At 51.4% G+C, this 22,662-nt stretch overlaps 2 protein-coding genes across 3 annotated transcripts; both read right to left on the bottom strand.

Moving 5' to 3' along the window:
* Positions 1-6,111: 6,111 nt before the first annotated feature.
* Positions 6,112-8,793, bottom strand: LOC139788802 (uncharacterized). The gene is made up of 2 exons (XM_071729030.1): positions 6,811-8,793; positions 6,112-6,659 (listed from the first exon to the last, which is right to left on the bottom strand). The coding sequence occupies exon 1, from the start codon at positions 8,779-8,781 to the stop codon at positions 7,375-7,377; it is 1,407 nt and encodes a 468-aa protein (XP_071585131.1). The 5' UTR covers positions 8,782-8,793; the 3' UTR covers positions 6,112-6,659; positions 6,811-7,374.
* A 744-nt stretch (positions 8,794-9,537) lies between these two features.
* Positions 9,538-22,070, bottom strand: LOC139788803 (uncharacterized). Of its 2 annotated transcripts, XR_011722942.1 has the most exons (5): positions 21,939-22,070; positions 21,560-21,707; positions 21,026-21,136; positions 11,379-11,538; positions 9,538-10,543 (listed from the first exon to the last, which is right to left on the bottom strand). XR_011722942.1 is itself a non-coding variant. In XM_071729031.1 (3 exons), exons 1-3 carry the CDS (start codon positions 12,007-12,009, stop codon positions 9,786-9,788), a joined length of 924 nt encoding a protein of 307 aa, XP_071585132.1. In that variant the 5' UTR covers positions 12,010-12,056; the 3' UTR covers positions 9,538-9,785. The 2 variants fall into 2 exon arrangements, 1 of the variants encoding a protein (XP_071585132.1); XM_071729031.1 differs by lacking the exons at positions 21,026-21,136; positions 21,560-21,707; positions 21,939-22,070 and adding an exon at positions 12,004-12,056.
* Positions 22,071-22,662: the final 592 nt, after the last annotated feature.

Consider the following 22,662-nt stretch of genomic DNA (forward strand, 5'->3'; position numbering starts at 1 on the left):
CAAGATGTACTTATACCCCCCTTTCCTTGGGAGTTCAGAGAAATCAATCTGCTACACTTCTCCTGAAAATTTTCCTGTATCAGTTACTCCCTGGTGTACCTTTGTTTCTGTGTTTGGTTTATTTTTCAAGCAGCGTTCACATTGGGAAGTGACATATTTCACTGCTGTGAATAGCTTTTGCCCTTCTATTCTAATTTTTAAATACTGATAAAGAGGATCAAATCCCCAGTGGGCCTTGTCATGTTCTGTTTTTACAAATTGCCCTAGCTGTCCTGTTTCTAGCTGACCCCATCCATTTTCTAACATTTTACCTTTGTTTCTTTGTATCCACTTATGGTCTGATTCCTGGTACTCTGGTTCAAAATTAGTATCTAGTTCTTTTGGTACCAGGGCCAATACTAAGTCTTTGGCTCTTGCAGCAGCAAATTAAGCTTCTGCATCTGCTGCTCTATTACCTATTTCTGGAAGGGTGTTACCTTTCAGGTGCCCCTTGCAATGCATTGTGGCCACTCGGGTTGGGAGCTGAACAGCCTCCAGCAACTGTTGGATTTCTTCTGCATATTTTATGGGTCTTCCCTGGGCAGTCAGCAGTCCTCGCTCCTTCCAGATTGCCCCATGGGCATGCACGATGGAGAAAGCATACTTAGAATATACAAATTTTCTTTTCCCATGGCTAGGGTAAGAGCTATTAGTTCGGCCTTCTATGCTGAAGTTCCCACAGGCAAGGGATTTGATTCAATACCCTACTCTGTTGTAGTTACTGCATAGCCAACCATCCTTACTCCCTGCTTTACGAAGTTACTGCCATCTGAGAACCAGTTATCTGCCCCTTCAAGTGGCTCTACTTCGAGTTCCGGACGACTTGGAATACACAGACTCGATGGCTTCTAGGCAGCCATGCTCAAATTGGCTCTGCTGACTTCCTTCTAGGAATGATGCTGGGTTGACAACATTAGTCACTTGAATGGTTATGTCATCTGATTCAACTAAAATCACATAGTACTTCAGGAATCGAGAAGGTGACAAAACAGTGGCCACCTTTCTGTTCTATACTGTGTGGGACACTAATACAGTCGTTTTCTGGCCTCTTCTATGTTTATGATTACTGCAGCCACTGCCTTCAGGCATGTGGGCCATCCTTTACTTACTTCGTCTCTTTGCTTAGAGAAGTAATCAACAGCCCTTTTGTATGGTCCCAGTTTTTGAGCTAGGAATCCTAGGGCCATTTCCTGGAATTCATGTGAGAGCAGCCAAAATGGTTTTGTTACATGGGGTAGACCTAATACTGGGGCTTTCATTAGTTCTTGTTTCAGTCTTTTAAAGGCTGTTTCTGCCTCAGAAGTCCAGACTAGATAATTTTTAGATTCTTTAAACAAATCATACAGAGGTTTGGCATGTATCCCGTACTGATATATTTACAGGTGACACCAACCTGTCATTCCTAGGCAGCCTCGCAGATCTCTCACGGTTTCAGGCCTGGGCATCTGGCAGATGGCTTCTTTCCTCTAGGTTTCCTGGATCGCTCTCCTCCAGAGATCTCGTATCCTAAGTAGATAACCTTTTCTTGCACTAGCTGTGCTTTTTGTTGGGAGACTGGATAACTGTTTAAACCCAAGAAATTTAACAACACATTGTTCTTCTGTTTCAGTTGCTATCAGTAAATCATCCACATATTGCAGAAGAGTGCCCTCTCCCTTTGGCCGCTCCCACTCTTCCAATTCTTTTGCCGATTTCCAAATTTGATTTCCAAATATTGTAGGACTATTTTTATAACCTTGAGGTAACACCGTCAAGGTCAGTTGTGGTTTTCTCCCTTTACTAACAAACTCCCATTCAGAGGCAAAGTCTTTTGGCTTTCTGGGGCTAAGAAAAGGCAGAAAAAAGCATCTTTCAAATATAAAACTATAAACTAGATCAGATTACCTTTCATTTTTGTCAAGAGTGTTCCATCTACACTGGATGTAGAGTCTTAGTAATATCATTCACAGCCCTTAAATCCTGTACCACTCTGTAAGTCCCATTTGGTTTCTTGACTGGTAATATTGGTGTATTGAAAGCTAATTCACATTCTATCAATAGCCCTAATTCTAAAAACCTCTCTATCGATGGCTCTATTCCCTTTCTATCTTCTAGCCTCAGGGGGTATTTTTTTCTGTTTGTCGTAAAAAGCAGCTATTCTGGGCAAAAAGTGTGGATTTGGGGTAAAAATGGGTGAAATGACTCAAATTTTAGTGTTAAAAAAGGGAAATTTGGGTCAAATTTGGGTCAAAAATGGAAATTTTAGTTCAAAAAGTGGCAATTTTGGACAAAAACTGGGCCGAAAGAGCCTTTTTTTTGGCGTTAAGAAGCATAAAATGGGTCACCAAGCGTCGCGCTGGGGCCCAAAGGGTGGGGTGGGTGGTGGGGTCTGGGTGGTTGCTCCCCTCCTGAGGGGTCCTCCAGTCTGCCAGGGGGCGCTGTTGGAAACCCCACACAGCTTGTCCAACCACCAGGGGACAGCACGGGCGGGGTGCCCAGCCCTGGTCACGTGGCACAAATGTGGAACGCACCCGTGAGTGGCACAGCCGGAAGTTGGGGAGTTTTCCCGGAAGTCCTGGGGGAAGAAATAGAAATTTAAAAGTAGTTATGCTAAGGTTTGGACTGGAAAAGCAGGCCCTGGGAATGGGTCTTAGCCAGGAATGTGCTGAGGAGAGGGGATCAGAATCAGAGTAAACTGACACTTTGTACTGAAGATAAGGGCTGGTGGTGGGAGACAGTTAAACAATAGCTTAAGTTGAACAAGTATAAGATTTGTGGATTGGGGATGTCTATCTATTGTATGTAACTATTTTGTAACTGAAGTTCCGTACATAGACCTCATTGTAAAAGAGTATAAAAGCTGAACCAAAAACGAGGGTTGGCGGAATCCTGACTTGGGACGCTAGTCTTCAGGTTTCCCGGGCCCCGAATAAAGCACCGCATAAACTGACTCTGTTGGTTTTGTCTTGACTACGGGCAACAGTGGGGTCACACAGAGGTCATGCATCAGTCACATAACCCTTTGCTCCCAGCCCACACACCTGATTGAGGCCCTCAAATACTTCATGCAGGGGACGGGCTACGGTAATTAACCCTCATTTGCATAATTATAAGCTCATTAACATGCACGGAGACTCATTAATATTCATGTCTGGTAATGAAGGCCCCGGGGTTAATTAACTAATACCTGGGAGGGGGGGTGGGCACTTCCTGCAGGGTCCATTAAGCGGGCGCGGGGTAATTAACGGCTCATTAAAATGCTAATGATGGTAATTAAGGCAATTAAAGGCTTTAATTGGAGCGGGGCTAAGGGAAGGTGGTGGGGCTTGGGAGTGAGCGGGGCTTGGATCTCCTTACCCCCCCATAAGAGTCAATAGGAAAAAGAGGGAGGGGGCATGTCCTGATGAATACGGGCGTGGCTTTAGAGTGGGCGTGGCTTGGGGAGGGGGCAGTGCTTGGGGCTCCTTGACCTTCATAGAGGTCAATGGGAAAGGGACGGAGGGGGCGTGGCTTAGGGAAGGGGGCGTGGTCTACAGGCTATGGATGTGGATTGGACTGGGCGTGGTTTAGGGTGGGTGGGACTTATGGAAGAGGCGTGGACTCGGGGAGTGGGTGGGGATTGGGGCTCCTTAACACCCCTTGGAGTCGATGGAAAAAGAAGGGAAAAGGGAGGGGGCGTGGCTTAAACTGGAGGCATGATCTGGGAGCGTCTATGGTATGGGCGTGGCTCTGGTCTTGTGGGCGTGGTCTGGGAGTGGGCGGGGCTTAGGGGCCCGCCCTAAGCAGGGTACCCAAAGGGGTAGAATGAAGGAACCTGGGGGTGGAGAGGCGGCGTGGCTTAGCGACAAAGGAGCCTGATTTGACGGCTTGTGGGCGTGGTCTATGCGTGGTGGGAGTGGTCTGGGGGGTTGTGGGCTGGGCTTAGGGGCACTTTAAGTCCCATAGGGGTCTATCAAAAAGGAGTGATGGATTCTGGGGGAGGGGGTGTAGCTTGGTGGGTTGTGGGCGTGGCCTGCATGGGGGGCGTATCCTTAGTCATCCCCTCCCCCAGTGGCCACCTGCAACATGACGTGGCTCTCCCACTCGTGCATGGCTCTCCCACTCCTGATTGGCTTCCAGTGCCTCCAGCACTGGGGAGAGGGAAGAGGGTGTAGAGCCGAACCCTGTTATGCGGCAGCCTGAAGGGGGTGCAGCCCCGCCCCCAAAATTGGGGAACTCCCCACGCAACCCCCTCAAACCCCTCCCCAAATTACCCAGACCCCCCCCGGGACCCCCAAGCCCCCTCCAGCCCCCTTCCCAACCCCCCAGGGCCCCCCACAGACCCCTCTCCAAATTCCCGAGGCCCCCCCCCCCAAACCCCTTCTGGGATCCCCCCCGATTTCTCCTGGGACCCCCAACCCTCCCCCCGGGGGCCTCTCCCTCCCCTTTTGCCCTCTGCCCCCTCCGCGAGGCCACAAGTGACCTTTGACCGCGCCTTTTTTTGGGACATTTCGGGGACATTTCACCTCCCCACCCCACCCCCTCTGATTTTTTGAATAAAGGCCCCAAAAACGGCGGCGCTCGCTGGGTCTTTGCGATTGCGTCATCAATCCGACCGTCGCCGTCCCCCCCCAGCCCCCCCGGCCCCTTCACTTCCGGCCGCCACTTTACGACCACAGCCCCCAATTCGTGGAGCCCCGATCTCCCCACGGATGGGCCCCTCATCCCTTTATAAAAGTCCCGCCCTCCACGTCAGCCTCGCCCCCTTCTTCTGAGCCCTCGTATTGGTCGGCGGGCCCGGACCACGCCCCTTCCCCGCGCAGTGGCTAATGGGAAGCGGCAGAGGGCGGGGCTTGGCCGGCGGAGGGCGGGGCAGCACCGCCCCTCCAGCGCCTCAGTCCGCACTGGGACGATGGAGCGATCGGATGGCAGTGGTAACCGGCGGGGGGAGTGGCGTTATCGCGGTATCCCCGCGATATCCCCGCGATATCCCCGCGATATCCCCGCGATATCCCCGCGATATCCCCGCGATATCGCGATTGCCGAGCCGGGGGGCGATAAAGGGGGGAACTCGGAGGCTTCTCCTTCACCCCAGGGGGGGAGCGGAGGCCTCAGAGGGCGTCGGGCGGGAACCTCCCGGGAGTTTGCGGCGCCGTGCAGGGACCGCGGGCGATTTTTGGGGTCCCCCGGGGAATTTTTCCGAACCCCGGGGTTCGTTTTGTGGTCCTCGAGGGTTTTTTTGGGGTTTTTTTTTCGGGGGGATTCCCAGGGTTTTTTGGGGTTATTTTTGCGGTCCCCGGGGGGATTAAAGGATCCCGGTTCAGCCGCCTCAGGCGAAGACGGCGTTGGATTAAAGGTTTTGATGTCGTTTTTCCTCATAATTTCATTTTTTTTAAATATTTTTAAAGTTTTGAGATAATTTCCATCATTTTAAAACGGTTTTGGGGGCGTTTGAGTGAAATCGGGGGATTTTTTTATCTCAGTCTTGCCGCTTTCTTGTCACCCCCCCCAACGTGCCCGCTTCCCCACCCTTCGCTCAAAACGCTTGAAAACCGCTTAAAAATACTTTAAACCCATCGAATTTAATTAAATAAAGACTAATTTATACTTTCTTCATTTTTTGTCTTTTTTTATAGTTTTCCGCAGGTTTTTCAGTGGCTTTGGGGGTTATTTTCCTCACAGGAGCTTCTTGGTGGTGAAAATGTTTTGATTTGTGTCCCCCCAGTACAGGGCTACTGGGATGAACTGGGAGACACTGGGATATGTTACGCAGCAGCCTGAAGGGGGTGCAGCCCCGCCCCCTAGAGACCCCCCCTAGAGACTGGGAGGCACTAGGAGGGAACTGAGGTGAACTGGGAGCTGCTGGGGGTGGACTGGGATACAGTGAGATGTACTTGGAAGGGGGATGGGAGGGAACTGGGAGTGGACTGGGAGCTACTAGGGCTGAACTGGGACATACTGGGATATTAAGAGGGGGCTGGGAGCTACTGGGGGTGGACTGGGATACAGTGGGATATTCTGGGAGGGCACTGGAGTGAACTGGAAGCTGCTGGAAGTGTGAGGCTCTGGGAGCTACTGGGAGGGGACCGGGACATACTGGGATATATTGGGAGGGACTGGGAGGCATTGGGGGTGGACTGGAGTGCAGTGGGATGTACTGGGAGGGACCTGGGAGCTACTAGGATGCAGTGGGATGTACTCAGGGCGCACTGGGGTGGACTGGGAGGGAATTGGAAGGGATTGTAAGCTACTGGAAGGGGACTGGGGGCGGACTGGTATGGAGTAGGATGTTCTAGGAAGGAACTGGGAGCTACTGGAAGGCTCTGAGAAGCCACTGGGAGCTACTGGGATGCGGTGGAACATACTGGGAGCTGCTGGGAGGGACTGGGGTGAACTGGGGGTGGACAGGAAGGGCACAGGGAGCTACTGGGAGTGAGGCAGGATGCACTGGGGTATACTGGGAGCTGCTGGGGGGCACTGAGAGGGGACTGGAAATGAACTGGGGCAGACTGGGATATGCCAAGAGAGCACTGGAGTGGACTGGGAGCTACTGGAGGGGAACTGGGGAAGACTGAGTTACTTAGGAGGGACTGGGAGCTACTAGGTGGCACTGGGAGGGGATTAGGAGTGAACTGGGACACACTGAGCCATACTGGGAGTTACTGGGAGGGACTGGGACCTACTAGGTGGCACTGGGAGGGGATTAGTTCCCAGGAGTGAACTGGGACACACTGAGCCATACTGGGAGTTACTGGGAGGGAACGGGGAAGGATTGGGGGCTACTGGGAGTGAACTTGGAGGGACTGGGAAAACCTGGGAGGGAGCTGGGATGAACTGGGACCTACTGGGGGTGGATTGGGAGGGAACTGGGAGAGACAGGGAGCAGACTGGGCGCTATTGGAGATGGTGGCCCAGCACTAACCAGCTGACAACTAACTAACCAGCTGATAACCAGCTAACCAGTCATCCAGCTCACAACCCAACCTTTTAGCCAACTAACCAACCAACCAGCCAGTCAACTAACCAGCTCAGCAACTAACCAGCTCAACAACCAGCAGCTAACTAGTCATCCTGCCCCCATCCCAACCCATCTCCTGCCTAACCAACCCCCCAGCTGACCAACTAACCAAGCAGGTAACCACCTCACCAGCTGGCTAGCTGGCCAGTAACCAGCTAACCAACCACCTAAGCAATTACCTAACCAGGTAACCAACCACCCAACCAACTAACCAGACAACTAACCAACCCACCAGGTGCCCAGCTGACCACCCACTAAACAACTAACCAACCAGTGGGTTAACTAACCAACCTCCCCGGCCCCATTAACCCCCAAAAATCCAAGATGGCCACCCCATTCCCCCCCTCACCCTGCCCTTTTCAAGATGGCTGCCGTGCCAATATGGCCGCCCGCACCACCTCCCCAAGGGCGGCAGCTAATGAGGCGGCAGCAGAGGCGGCCACGCCCACTGCGGCCGCCATCTTGGCTTGGGGGGTGGGGTCAGCACAGGCCAATGGGGGGCAGGGGGGGGCGGGGGCAGGGGGAACCCCACAGCCAATGGGGGTGCCCCAGGGGCCCCAGTGGCCAATCAAAGTCCAAAGCACCGCCCCCTCCCCCAGCGCCAAGATGGCAGCTGACCCCGCCCACAGCCACGCACGCCAGCCTGCCGCCATCTTGGAGGCGCCTCTTGATTGGGTGAGGGGGATGATGAGAGCGGGGCCGGGTGCCCTCTTGGAAGCCCCTGAAGCCATCTTGGTGGCCTCGGCAGCCATCTTGGAAGGACTGGTGGCTGTCTTGTTGGTCATGGAGACCTCGGCGGCCATGTTAGTGCTGTTGGCGGCCATGTTGAAGCCCCTGGCGGCCATGTTGGGCTGCCCAGCAGCCATGTTGGGGTGCCCGGTGGCCATCTTGGAAGGCCCAGCAGCCATGTTGTGGTGCCTGGCAGCCATGTTGAAACTCCCGGTGGCCATGTTGTTGTCGGCAGCCATGCTGGTGATGTCAGGGTGCCCAGCAGCCACATGATGATACCTGGTGGCCATGTTGCCAGTGGAGGAGCCCACGTCATGCTCGTCAGCCATGTTGGAGCCCCGGGTGTCGCCGTCAGACGTGTTGTGGGGGGAGGGGTGGAGGCGGAGGAGGTGGTGGAGGGTGATGGGGAGGAGGGCAAGGAGCAAGGAGGAGACCCCCAGGGCAGCCATAATGGGGGGGGAGACCTGGGCGGAGCAGAGGGCGAGGCAGAGGCGGCGACGCTCAGGGGTGGGGGGGGGCAAGGGGGGATTGGGGGTGGCCCAATCGCAGACCAGGTCACCAGGGGGTCCCAGCCACGCCCCCCGGGCCAGGCTGAGGGCAAGGAGGCGAATGGCAAGGAGGAAATACCAAGGGGAAGAGCCCAGGGGGAGGCCCCTCCTGAGCGGCTCCAACAGCTCCAGCGCCATCTTGGAGGGGGGGGGGAAGAAAAGAGAGGGGTAAGGGCGGGGACCCGGGGGTCTGGGGACCCCACCCCAAAAAAAAGGGAATTGGGGAAATTCCCCCCCCCCCCCCCTCCATGGGTACCTCCGGTGCCACACGTCCTCCCCTGGGAAAATGGGCGGGGCCAAAGGGGGGGTGGGGTGTGGAAAGGGGGGGAGGGGCGGGGTCAGAGCAGGGACACGCTCACTGCCACGCCCACTGGGGAAAAAGGATCTGGAGTGGAATGGAATTCCGGGCTGGATTACAGTTGGAATTGGGATAAGGATGGAATCCTGGGCTGGATCTGGATTGGAACCAAATTGGAATCTGGGCCCCATTCTGGATCCGGATTGGAACTGAATCCCTGTCTGGATCCCACTTGAAATCCAGTTTGGAACTGGATTGTGGTCCAAATCCAGGTTTGACTCCTATTGTGGATATGGATTGGACCCTAATCCTGGCTTGGATTCCATTCTGGATCCGGATTGGAACTGAATCCTGGTCTAGATCCTGCTCTGACTCCTGCTGTGGATTGAGATTGGAACCCAATTGTGATCGGGATCCAGATTGGAACTGAATTCTGGTCTGGATTCTGATCTGATTCCTATTCTGGATGCAGATTGGACCAAAATCCTGGCCTGGATCCCATTTTTAATCTGAATTGGAAGTGGATTGTGGTCTAAACCCTGGTCAGATTCCTATTGTGGATCTGGATTGGAACCAAATTGAGCTGTGGATCCCATTCTGGATCCCTATCAGAACTGGATCATGGTCAGATCCCATTCTGGATCCAGACTGGAACAGAATCCTGGTCTGGATTCCATTCTGGATCTGGACTGGAAACAAATTCTGCTCTGGGCCCCATTCTGGATCTGGATTGGGTGTGGAAGTCAGATCGTAGTCTGGAATCCATCTTTAATCTGGATTGGACCCAAATCCCTGTGTGAATCAAATCAAGAAGCCAAAATTGGGTCTGGAATCCATTTGGATCTGGATTATCCCAAATCCCAACCTGAATCAACTCTTTAATTGGTGTAAAAGACAAAATCCCCACCCAGATCCCATCTTTGATCCGGATTTGAACAAAATCCCAATCTGAATCAACTCTTTTATTGGTGTGGGAATCAAATCCCAATCTGGAATCCATTTTGGATCCAGATTACAGCCAAACCCTGATCCGAATCAACACTTTAATTGGTGAAGAAGCCAAAATTCAGTCTTGAATCCATCTTCAATCCGAATTATACCCAACTCCTGATCCGAATCACCTCCTTGATTACCCAAACCTCCGTCTCCCCCCCAATCCGGATTCCCCCGATCCCAGGGTTTTCCTGTGTGTTTCTCACCTGTTTCTGTGTATTGCTGGGGTGTTTCCAGGTATTTTTGGGTGTTTCCAAGTATTCTTGGGTAATTCCGGGCTGTTTCCTGGTGTTTCCTGGATATTTCCATGTATTTCTGGATGTTTCCAGGATGTCTCCACGCATTTCTGTGATATTTCCGTGTATTTCCAGGGTTTTTCAGTGTATTTCCATATATTTCTGCATATTTCCAGGTGTTTCTGGGTATTTCTGAGGTGTTTCCGCATACTTCCGGGGTATTTCCGGGTATTTCTTGGAGTTTCAGGGGGTATTTCTGGGTATTTCCATTTTTTCCCCGGGTATTTCTGTGGGGTTTCTGGGTGTTCCTGGGTATTCCTGGGGTATTTCCAGGGTGTTTCCCTCAATCCAAACTCTGGCTTCACTTCTGGGTTCTTTCCCGGGCCTCTTCCCAGGAATACCGGGGCCAACATCCCAGGAGCCTTTGGGCCTTGGAGCTGCGGACAGTGAAGGAGGAGGAAGCGAGGGCCAAGGTGCGGGGGGTGAGGAGGGGGCAGTAGTGGGGGAGGAAACGGGCGAGGAAGGAGTTGAGGTGGGCCCAGAGGAGGAGGAGGAAACGGGGCAGGAAGTGACCCCCCCGGGGGCAGCCCCAGGAGCTGGAAGTTGAAAATGTCGTAAGGGAGGAAAGGGGAAAAATTGGAACAGAAAAAAAATTTCCCCCCCAGCAGCTCCGGGCGGGACAGAGCAGAACAGGCGGCAAGGAGGTGGAGCCAGGAGACGTTTCCTGGGGAAGTGAGGGGGAAATGGGGAGGAAATGGTAAAAAATGGGTTTGTGAGGGGAGGAAACGGGGGAAAATGGGCAGGAAATGGGGAGGAAATGGGGTTGGGAGAAATGGGAGAAAATGGAGAAGAAATGGTGAGGAATGGGAGGAAGAGGGAGGAAATAGAGGAAAATGGGGAAAATGGGGTGAAATGGGGAGGAAATGGGGAAGAAATGGCAAAAAATGGGGTTGGGAGGGGAGGAAATGGGTTAGGAAGTAGAGGAAATGGGGAAAATACAAGTTAGAAAAGGGAGGAAATGGGGAAAAAAGAGGAGGAAAGGGGGGAAAATGGAAAGTTGGGAGGGGGGGAAATGGGGTAGGAAGGGGAGGAAATTGAGAGGAAATGGGGTGATCTATGGGGCAGATGTGGGGTGGGGGAATGGTTGGAGGCTGTCTGGGATATAGCAGGAGGGCACTGGAGTTGACTGGGAGGTACTGGGAGGGAGCTGGGGTGAACTGGGCACTACTGTCTGGGGTCACTGTGGGTTTTGGGGTCACTCTATGGTTCAGGGGGTTTTGGCATCAGTCCAGGAGGGTTTGGGGGTCACTCCACGAGGTTTTGGGGGTATTTTGGGGTCACTATGGGGGTTTTGGGGTCCTTCCATGAGGTTCTGGGGGGTTTTAGAGTCACTCCATGGGGTTTTGGGGGGGTTTTGGGGTCAGTCCAGGGAGTTTTGGGGACACTATGGGGGTTTTGGGTCACTCCAGGAGGTTTTGGCGGTACTCTGGGGTTTGGGGGGGGTTTTGGGGTCAGTCCATGGCATTTTGGGGTCACTATGGGGGTTTTTGGGGTCTCACCCACATACACCCGTCCGTGCTCCGTGTTGGGGGGCAGGGTGTGGGGCAGCCACCCCCGGGCTTTGCCCTCCCAGTAGATCCAGGCCAGGAGGGGATCCCCCTCCCCACAGGTCCCTGTGGGGCGCAGGGACAAGGACACCAGGGACCCCCCCCAAAAAACCTAGGGGACAACAGAGGGGGGAGGGTGAACACCCAGGGACCCCCCCCAAACCCGGAGGGCAATGGGGGGGGCACCTGGGGACCCCCACACTTGGGGGGCAATGGGGGACATGGGGGGGAGTGGGGGAGTGAACACTCAGGGGGAACACCCCCTCCCACTTGGGGGTCCTGAAGGGGGGGTTCCCCTCTCCCCCCAGTCGTGGGTCCCACCCCCAGCCCCCCCCCCTTCCCGCCCCCCCCCAGGATGGGGACAATGGGGGGGGGGGCAATGGGGACACGAGGGGGGGGGGTGAGCACCCAGGGGACCCCCAGCCTCCACATCTCCCACTCCCCTCCCCCTCTCTCCCTCCAGAATGGGGACAATGGGAACAACGGAGGACACGGGGGGGGGGGGAGGGGGGTGAGCACCCAGGGGACCCCCAACCCCCACCCCACACTTGGGGGTCCCCCCTTGCCCCTCCCCCACCTCCATCCCATTCCCCTCCAGCACCCTCCTTTCCGCTTGGGCTTTGCTGCGCCCATAGGTGCGGGAGCGGCAAAGAAAATGCGTGCAACCAATATGGTTGATAAACGGACTTCTGGTTTATTGCGCAGCAACTTTTGCTTATATAGTGCTTCCGTGACCACACCCCAGCCACCAACATAACTTTTTATTGGACACCCGGTGTGTTTACCTGTAGCACAGCGAATCCCTGGTGCAGGTAGCACCGGAGTATGGGCCGATCTAATTGGCCTCCCAAACATGGGGTTGGGCATAGCAAAGGGGTCGTACCTCCTACCTCTTCGAGAATATTCAGGAATATTCTCCAACATTCTCCGAGCCTTCCTAACATTCCACAACATTTCCCCCCTTTTCTTTTTGCACAAGCCCATGTTTGGTTTAAAATTTTGCAGTGCTAATTTTCAAACAAATACAGTGCAAATAACAAAAACGTGCAAAACTTAAGAATACATTCAGTAATATAGTGCCTTTTTAAAACAATCTAGAAACTACTCAAACCACTTAATTAATGAATCAAATAGATTGATACATTCAATGTTATAATGCCCTTTTGAAATAATCTAAAAACTATTCAAACCACTCAATTAATGAATCAAACAAATTGGTTAACAAGTTATCAAACAGATTTCGTTGTCTTCATCAAGTAAGAATCGACTTCGCATTAATGACATGTCTCTGTTTCATACAATCATTCATACTCACACACTCTTTAACAGAGCTCTGTTCAATATTAGGAAGGTCTGGCGTCCACTAATGCAGAGAGCCAAAAGAAGGATAGGAGAGACTTATCCGACGAAATGTAGTCGGGGGGCCCCTATAAGCGTCTCCAGGTCCAACCGGCTCATAGCATAACGGAGTCCTAGGTCCTTCATAGTTGCCGAATTGTGTTAAATTTAAGATTGCAACATTCAACCACCACACTCACAACGGGCGAAGTTTTTTGGTTTTTTTTGTTTTTTTTTTTTTTTTTTTTTTTTTTTTTAGAAAAGCAGTATGTATTAATCTTACTATGTACTATGTCCTTTTTCATTTCTCTTTTTCTTTTTCTCTTTTTCTTTTTGATTGATCTTGTAACTTCTTAATATACTTTTTATGTAACTATTCACAACCTTTTAGTACTTAATAGAGGTCCATGTCCTTGTACCTCAAACCATTCTTCAACAAAACCTTTATCTTTTTCATAATATTAACAGCTTTGGCAAATAACTTCTTAAGTATTACTTACATACAACTAAAACACATTACAATTATCAATATAATACAAAGTGCAAGTAAACCAATCTTATATAAACCTTGAGGCCATCTGGTGAGGCCAAACCAATTGACTAATTCATCTATACCGAAAAATACTACATCTTGCTTGATATTTTGAGTATGTTCTACTAACTGTTGTATCTACTTATGTATCAATTTAGAGTGATCACTCAAGTTCATACCACACATACCATCAAAATCTTCATAACCATGGCCATGAGCTAAAAACAAAAATCAATAGCAGTTCTATTTTCTAATACTGCATGTTGTACAGAAGATAAATCATCAGCTAATTCAGATAATACCTTACTGGTATCACTAGCATACTTTACCACCCAACAACTCAACTTCTTCCGGTTCCGATGTGCACGAGCGGCAGCTGCTCCAGGCAAAAAATAGAAATAACAATCACCTGTCATTTGGACCAAAGGTTAACATCATCATCACATCCCTGCGCTAGTATTTGGGCCAGGCCTCGCTTCCACCGCACACAATGGGTACTGTTCGGGTGTGCGTGAGGCATAGCTAAGCTCAGTTGACCAACGGTGCAAGGCCCTCCAACGGGACGGGATGGTATACCTAACCATGCCCAATCTCCGCAAATTAAAAAGTACCCTGATGGTAATTTCCTAGGCAGCTGTGTCCCAGGCGATGGGTTAGTAGCACCACGGAGGGTGTAGTTGCACCACTGGCTGAAATTGCCCATTGGGAAAACATTGGTAGTAACGCATTGTCTCCTCATGACTTCTGTGCAATCAGTGGACAAGCTACTCATTCAGAGACAACAAGTGGCATTTAGAGAGTCTATAAGGCACAATTCTTGGGGATTGGGCCCAGCGGGCAGACCACTAACCCAAGTGTCGTAGTCACTTAAGCACGCAACTAGACTGGCCTTGGTGGAACATAGACTCTCGGTGTGAAATTGCACTTGTGTGTGGTTCATTAGTGCTTGAAACATTGGCCACGTCTCTTCAGAGGCTGGTACACCAACCAAATATGTAACAGAAGGCGATTGGGGTGGGGTTTTTCTTGGGGTGGGTTTTTTTTTGTTTTTTGTTTTTTTTTTTGTTTTTTTTTTGGTGGGTTGGTTGGTTGGTTGGTTGGTTGGTGTCATAGACTGGCACAAAAGGAAGTGGTGTTAAGCTGACGCACAAGGGTAACCCAGACATTCTGTCAAGGGTCGAAGTTCATGAAGGCAAAACAAAGTTTAAAATGACAATGAAACCTATGATGAAGTCAACACGGCAGTTTCTATCTTTGAACATGTTGAGCACTTAATACGGCTGTCTCTGCTCTTGAACTTATGCTTTCAAATTTGGCGGAGCAGGTGCTGGCTGAGTCCACTTGCTGGGAACCTACAAGGTACCTGTAAGGGTGGAAACACACGTGACTTTTGCCTGAATATATAACCTCTGCTGGTCTTTGCCATACACCCGTGGTGGGGTCTCTGTAGGTCACTGTAGGGGCTTCTGAAGAGTCAGCTTGTTGGGCTATCTTTTGGTCCCCGAATATGCACAGATAATTCAAGACAAATAGAGTCTTTGAATAATCGCTCCTGTGGGTCTTGTAAATCTGTGAATTTCGTCAGGTAGTCTTTTAATGTTTGATTTGCCCTCTCTACTATAACTTGACCTGTTGGCGAGTGGGGAGTGCCTGTAATGTGCCTGATTCCCCACTGTTGAAAAAATCGAGCTAACTTGTCGCTAGTATATGCCGGTTTACTATCAGTCTTTATCTACTCTGACACACCCATGACAGCGAAACAAAGGATGAGATGTCGCATCACTAGCAACGCTTTCTCACCAGACTGAGCTGTAGCCCAGATAAAATGACTATAAGTATCAATAGTAACATGAACATGTTTAAGCCTTCCAAATTCTGGTACATGAGTGACATCCACTTGCCATCTTTCATTTGGACCAAGATCTCGGGGATTAACTCTGAGGCCGAGACCAAGTCCCTTTTGGTTACACTGTGGGCAGGCTTTTACAATGCCTCTGGCCTCATCCATGGAAATCTGGAAGTGATGATAGGAGTCCTCTGGCGTTCTGGTGAAAGGTAGCATGCGCATTCCTTGCCTTAGTAAATTCGTCCATGGGTACAGATAGCGAAAACAATCTGTCTGTTCGGGCATTGCCTTCTCCTAGGCCGTCAGACCATTGGCGACTCTGAATATGAATGATAGCATAAGGTTGATCTCTCTGTTGTATGGCAGTCCGCAGCTGACAAAATAAGTCATTTAATCGCCAGTTTGCGATGTCTTTGAGATATGCGTCCTCAATTCGCTGTACAACTCCCACAGCATAAAGGGAGTCTGAAACAACATTAAGGTGCACATTCAACCAACGTGAAAAGGCGTAAACAATGGCTGCCAACTCTAGAGTCTGTAGGGTATCGTCCTCTTGTGAGGACAGGAGTTCATGGCACCATTGCTCCTTATCTTGCCAAGTCACTGCGGCTGGTTGTGAACGTTTTCCTGCATTGGTAAAAACCGCTAGTGCATTTTGAAGGGGTTCCTCAGATCGTTTTGGAACAGGAATCCATTCATGCAGGGACATCCACTTTAACACAGTAGATCGCAACGGAGAGAGATCAATGGCTTGTGGTGCTTCTAGGAGACTTGACTGTAGGTCTGGAGAGTGCTGCAAATACCAGTCCAACTCTCCTTGCTTCATTGGAAGATAAATTGTGCTAGGTTCATCTCCAGTAATTTGTGTAATACGGGTTCGGCCTTTACAAATTAGAAGGGCCAATACCTCAATCTTTGTTTGGATTGTAGTTTTTGGCTGTAGTGGTCCAAAGATCCATTCTAAGACACGGATATCAGCAGACCTAGTCTCCCCCTTTTTCTTTTTGGACTGCGTGAGAGCTCCGAGTAAATGTTGTTTACCCGTAAGGATGGTTAAGTCTATGGGTAAATTTACATCATGGCGATCCACGGAGTGCTGAGATATTGTCAGGCCAATTTCAGTTATGGCCTGTTGTTGAGCTGCCGAAAGAGTAACAGGGGAGGCAGGATCGGTGCCTTTAAGAAGTGGTCGTAACGGTTCTAGATGATCGTTTGTTATACCGATCACAGGGCGTAACCATTGAACATCACCTAGGAATCGTTGTACATCATGTAAGGTATTAAGAGTCAAATAGAGAGCAGCTTTTTGAGGTCTAACTTGTGACTCAGTAATATGCCATTCTAGGTACTTCCATGGTGGCGTACGTTGTATCTTTTCAGGTGCTATTTGGAATCCCTGGTGACTTAGCTGTTGTGTTAAAAAATGTTCCTGCTGCTCGGTAAATGGGTCTTGTTGTGCTATTAGGATGTCATCCATGTAATGATAAATTAAGGCATCTGGCCATGCTTGCTGTACTGGCAATAATGCTGCATCTACAAACAATTGACACAAAGTTGGGCTGTTTTCCATGCCCTGTGGGAGCACTGCGCACTCAAATCGTGAAGCAGGGGCTTCTCTGTTAAGGGCTGGGAGTGTAAATGCAAATTGCTTTGTGTCTTGTGGGTGTATGTGTATGATGAAGAAGCAGTCTTTTAGGTCTACTATAAGTAGATGCCAACGCTCTGGAAGCATCGCGGGGTTAGGCGTTCTGGGCTGAAAAGCTCCCATTGCTTCCATCTGGGAATTAACTGCACGTAAATCATGTAGTAAACGGTACCTGTCAGACTTCTTTTTAATTATGAAGGTTGGAGTATTCCAAGGGCTAGTTGATGGTTGTATGTGCCCTTGCTTTAGCTGTTCTTGTACTAAGATGTGTGCTTGTCTGAGGCTTTCTCGCTTCAGCGGCCACTGCTCGATCCATATTGGCTGTGATGATAACCATGTCAACGGGATCGGGAAAGCCCAAGGAGTGACTGCCAATAAAAACGATCTCTCGTGATCAGGCGTGCTCCAATCTGGCTTAGTATGTCTCGACCAACAAGGGCCTGTACATTTGTGGGCATGATGGTGATGAATCGAAGAGACGGCTGCTGCATCAGTTAATTGTCGTGTCAGGACTAGCTGGGCAATTCGAGTTCCTTTTAGAATTACCATAGGTGGTGTCCAAATCATAGCTACGATACAAATTTTTCTAGTATAGTCACTGTCTATTACTCCTGGCAAGACAAACAAACTCTTAAGTCCAGCAGACGACTGTCCTAATAAAAGGGGTCCACATGGTTTTTCTTGACATTTCACTGGATCGGTGATACCCGTAGGGATCTTTTGGCGCTTGATGTCACTGCGAGTCACATCTACTGCAGTTGCCAGGTCCAGCCCGAGGCTTCCACTGGTTGCTGGTTGGAGGGAGGTGGGTGGCTGGAGTTGTTGTTGAAGGGAAGTGGAAATTGACTGGCTGTCGAAGGGAGGTAGGGATGGCTGGTTGCTGAAAGGAAGTGCAGGTGGATGATTGCTGGAGGTAGGTGGGGGTAGCTGATTGTTGGAAGGGAGTGGAAGTGGCTGGTTGCTGGAGGGGAGTGGAAGCGGTTGGTTGCTGGGAGGGAGTGGGAGTGCCTGGTTGCTGGAGGGGAGTGGAAGTGGCTGGTTGCTGTTGTTTGAAAGGGTCCACACTAGAGCCGCAGTTGGGGTCTTTGTGCCATGGCTCCTCGCGCTCCTCGATCCATTTCCCTGGTATCTGCAGACTTCGGTAGCATAAGTGTTCATATTACAGTATTGACACCAGACTGTGGCTTTGTGACAATGCCTTCGAAGATGTCCAGTGTGTCCCCAGCGAAAACATTTGTCTGTTGATCGTTGCGGCTGTCTGGCGTCGGCAGGACGTAACGGGGCTAAGGCTGCTAAGGCTTGGTGCTGGATTGCAAGAGCTTGCTGCTGATGGATTGCAAGAGCTTGCTGTTGTGCTTGCTGTTGGGCTAAAAAGGCTTGTTGTTGGGCTACAAGAGCTTGCTGCTGGGCTTGCACCATACCTTTCCCTACATCTTTTATTGCCTCAATTAGCATTGCCTGAGTCCCTACTGGTACTCTAGATAACTGTTCCAGCATCTCCTCAATTGATGCTTCTGATGGCATGGAGGAAATTATATTTTTCGTGGGAGTATTGCTATTGTCTAGGATACACTGACGGAGCAATGTAGTTTTCATTTGATCTGGTACACAAGTCTGGTTGATGGCATCAGTGAGTTTATCTACCAACTGTGAGAATGGCTCATCTGTGCCTTGCTTAATTGACATATGAGATGGGACAACTGGTGTAGTTCTAACTTTATTATAGCTTCTCTCACAAATCTCATAAACTCTCTTATTATATGTAGGCCTAACCTTGCTTATGCCTCAAAATTAGCATATAGTCCACAACCATAAATTGATTTATTATTATCCCATACAGGGGGTCATTTTGTTCTCTAGAAATGTTTACGAATCTGTGACATGTTTGCCAGTGGGCTCGCCATAGCAGTAAAGGTGATTGAGTCATGATCATTCTCATAATTCCTTTTATATCCTCTGGGAGCAACAGTCCTGAGCCCCAGATATAACTTATCATTTACTTAACTAGTTCACCATGCAACTCGCATTCATTTATGGTAGTTCTTAATTGTGTTAGCAATTTCTAATTTAAAGAGTGATACTGCAACTCCACATTTCCGTGATTAGCTTTTGTATATATGATTGGGAAAACTTGTGGCAGGGTATCTAAAACTGAGGAAAAATCATAATCTTTATTATTAAGGGCCTGCTCATGCATTTGTGATCAATTAATTGTTAAGGTGCGGTAGTGCCGTGCAGCAGGCTTTTATTTCTGAAAAGCGTCTGCTTGCGGCGGGAGGGGGGGGGGGGGGGGGGGGAGGGGGAGGGGGGGAGGGAGGAGGGAGGAGGGAGGACTGGGAGGAGGAGGGAGAGGGGAGGGAGGAGGAGGGGTGCTGCGGGCCGGGAACGTCCCCGTCGGATGATGTACGGCGTAGGGGTGGGGCCGAGGGCGGGGCCCAATGGAGGTCGGGACCAGCCCTGGAGCCACCCTCGCCGGATGACACGGGACATAGGGTTTCCGGACTCTGATTCAGTCCGCTTCCGGCTCTGCAAGTGGTCACTTCCGTCCCGTCCGCACATCCCGAGCCACATGGCTCAAGATGGCCGGCACAGGCCACATCAGGGGGAGGGGGGGGAGGGAGGGGGGGGGGGGGGGGGCAGCGAGTTGCGTCGGAACTTCACTGGAAATTTTGAGCAAGCTGTACAACTATTTCGTCTCCCGTTGGGGGACAGGGATCGTAATCAACTCCTATTTGATGCAAATCTGGAATCGGCTGCCCTTTTAAAGTTGCCGAAGCTACAGCGGCGATTTTCTTCTCTGTCTGATAACGGTGCAAGCAAGTAATCATTGTATACTACGGTTTCATTAACTTACGAGCTGTCTTATCCTCTTCTATTACCTTATACCACAAAATATCTCCTAAGCTTTTCTATTCTTTCTCATCAAATAAGTTAGCAGGGTCAGTAAAAAACTGATATGTGCGGCCGCCGGATCTTTTGTAAAATCCACATCTTTTATGGCACGTTTCTATAAGAAACTAATAAAAAAGGTCTAGAATAAAATAGAAATATAAAAAGTCTAGGGCTACTTCGTTCTCTATTTTCTGCGCGCTTAACTATCCCTTTATTATTTTGGTGCAGCCTTAATCCGAGCCTTTTATGGGCTTTTTGTGCGAGTCTTTTGTGGGCTTTTTACAACTTTTTACAACTAAGAACCGGTAGCCCTTCCCCAGCAGCAAACAAACTCGTTCATTTTTCTTTAAGTTGCGAATCACCTCTCTACGCCTGCGTCGAGAGGAATTTATTGCCATCCGAAACGTTGCTTTTTCGGTGCTTTCTTGGAGCCCCGTTCCCAGCCAAGTTTTTTGATTTCAGCGGTTTTACCTGCCGAGCTGCGATTGGTGCTATCGATGGTTCGGTCCTCCACCAGGCGTCCCTAGTGAAAATCGGTCTTCCGCAGGATTTGCCTGTTGATTTCGAAACTTTTCAGACTTTTTCAAGGCTCTTCAGACTTTCTGATTGCTCAGGGCCTGTAGCACGGTTCGGGCGCCAGTTGCGGGAGCGGCAAAGAAAATGCGTGCAACCAATATGGTTGATAAACGGACTTCTGGTTTATTGCGCAGCAACTTTTGCTTATATAGTGCTTCCGTGACCACACCCCAGCCACCAACATAACTTTTTATTGGACACCCGGTGTGTTTACCTGTAGCACAGCGAATCCCTGGTGCAGGTAGCACCGGAGTATGGGCCGATCTAATTGGCCTCCCAAACATGGGGTTGGGCATAGCAAAGGGGTCGTACCTCCTACCTCTTCGAGAATATTCAGGAATATTCTCCAACATTCTCCGAGCCTTCCTAACATTCCACAACACATAGGGGTGGGAATGGCAAATGGGGGAGTTCTCTCCCAGCCCCTCTCCCAGTCCCAGTTCTCTCCCAGTCCCTCCCAGCACCCTCCTGGTGCCACCCAGTCCCTCCCAGTTCCCCTCCAGTTGCTCCCAGTTCCCTCCCAGTAACTCCCAGTCTGTCCCAGTTCCCTCCCAGTTCCTCCTAGCACCCTCCTGGTGCCACCCAGCCCCTCCCAGTTCCCCTCCAGTAGCTCCCAGTCTCTCTCAGGGTGTCCCAGTTCCCCCCCAGTTCACTCCCAGTAGCCCCCAATCCTTCCCAGTTCCCTCCCAGTAACTCCCAATCTGTCTCAGGGTGTCCCAGTTCCCACTCAGCCCCTCCCAGTTCCCTCCCAGTCCCTCCCAGTTCAGGACCTAAGGAAGGGATGCCCACAGGCGTTTGGCCCCACCACCTCCATGGAACTGGTGTAAATCAGGACCTTGACCCCCCCCCCGAGCGGCACCTGGCGAGGACATTGAGGGTGCCTGGGGGGAGGGGGACATGGAGGGGGACATGGGGACTCCCAGAGGAACCCATTTCCCCCCCACTTCCTCTCCATTTTACCCCATTTCCTCCTCATTTCCCCTATTTTCTCCCACTCCTCTCCACTTCCTCCCCATTTTCATCAATTTCCTCCCAATTTCTCCCAATTCCTACCCTCCCAACCCCATTTCCTCTCCATTTCTCCCCATTCCCTCCCCTCCCCACATTTCCTCCCACTTCCCCCCTACTTCCTCCCCATTTCCCCTATTCCACCCCATTCCTACCCTATTTCTGCCCCTCCTAGCCCCATTCCTCCATTTCCTCCTCAGTTCCTCCCATTCCGTCCCAGTTCCTCCCCATATCTCCCCGTTTCCCCAATTTCCTCCTCTCCCCACCCCATTCCCCCCCCCCCCACTTCCTCTCACCCTGCACATTCACTCTCCCGAGGTCCCCGGAGGGGGTCCCCTTCCCCCACTTTTCCTGCGCAGTGGAACACGACGTCCGCCCCACGCAGCGCCCGCCCCACGGCCTCCGCGTCCCCCACGTCCCCATGGAGCCACCGCACGTGAGGGTCTGGGGAGGAAGGGACACGGGGGGGGGGGGGGGGGGGGGGGGGGGCTTAAGGGGGACCCCAAAAAAGGGGACACAACGCCCCCTCGGAAACACAGTCGCGTCCCCCGTGCCTCAGTTTCCCCATTTCCTCCCCACTCCGTGCCTCAGTTTCCCTTCCCGAACCAATTTCCGAACCAATTTCTCCTCTTTTCCCCCAATCTCCATTTCCGCCCCACTTCCGCCTTTCCCCACCCGGGTGTTGCAGCTCTTTGGGTCCCTCCAGGTCCAGCACCCGCAGCTCCTTCAGTTCCGGTTCCTCCTCCAGCAGCGACCGCACCAAATGCGTCCCCAGGAAACCCGCCCCCCCCCGTCACCACCACCACGCGCCCCTCCCCCCCCCCCCAAAAAAAAAAGGGTCACGTGAGGGGGATGGGGACGGGGGCGAGACCCCCAACTCCCCCCCCAAATACCCCGGGTCACAGGGTTCCACCCCCCCCTCCCAACCCTGGGACTCAGTTTCCCCCCCCCCTCAAACTTTTGGCTCCGCCCCAAACTGGTTCCGACCCCCCGGGTCCCGTGCCTCAGTTTCCCCTCTCGAACCTTTGGGTCCCCCCCAAAATCCGTTCCGACCCCCGTGGTCCCCCCCAAATCGGGTCCCGAACTTTTGGGTCCCCCCCCAAAGTGGTTCCGACCCCCAGGTCCCCGGTAAGATGGGTCCCCCGTTTCCCCAGTGCCTGTTTCCCCTCCTGAACCTTCGGGTTACTCCCCAAAATGGGTCCCACACCCCCGGGGTTCCCCCCCAAAGTGGTTCCGAACCCCAGGTCCTCTCTAAAATGGGTCCCTTCCTCCCCCTCCATTCCCCCTTGCCTCAGTTTCCCCTCCCAAACTTTTGGTCCCCCCAAAATTGAGTCCCACACCCTCGAGGTCCCCCCAAAATGGGTCCCACACCATTGGGTCGTCACCCCCCCAAACTTTG

Source organism: Heliangelus exortis, chromosome 30, assembly GCF_036169615.1.
Source record: "Heliangelus exortis chromosome 30, bHelExo1.hap1, whole genome shotgun sequence".
Lineage (NCBI taxonomy): Eukaryota > Metazoa > Chordata > Aves > Apodiformes > Trochilidae > Heliangelus > Heliangelus exortis.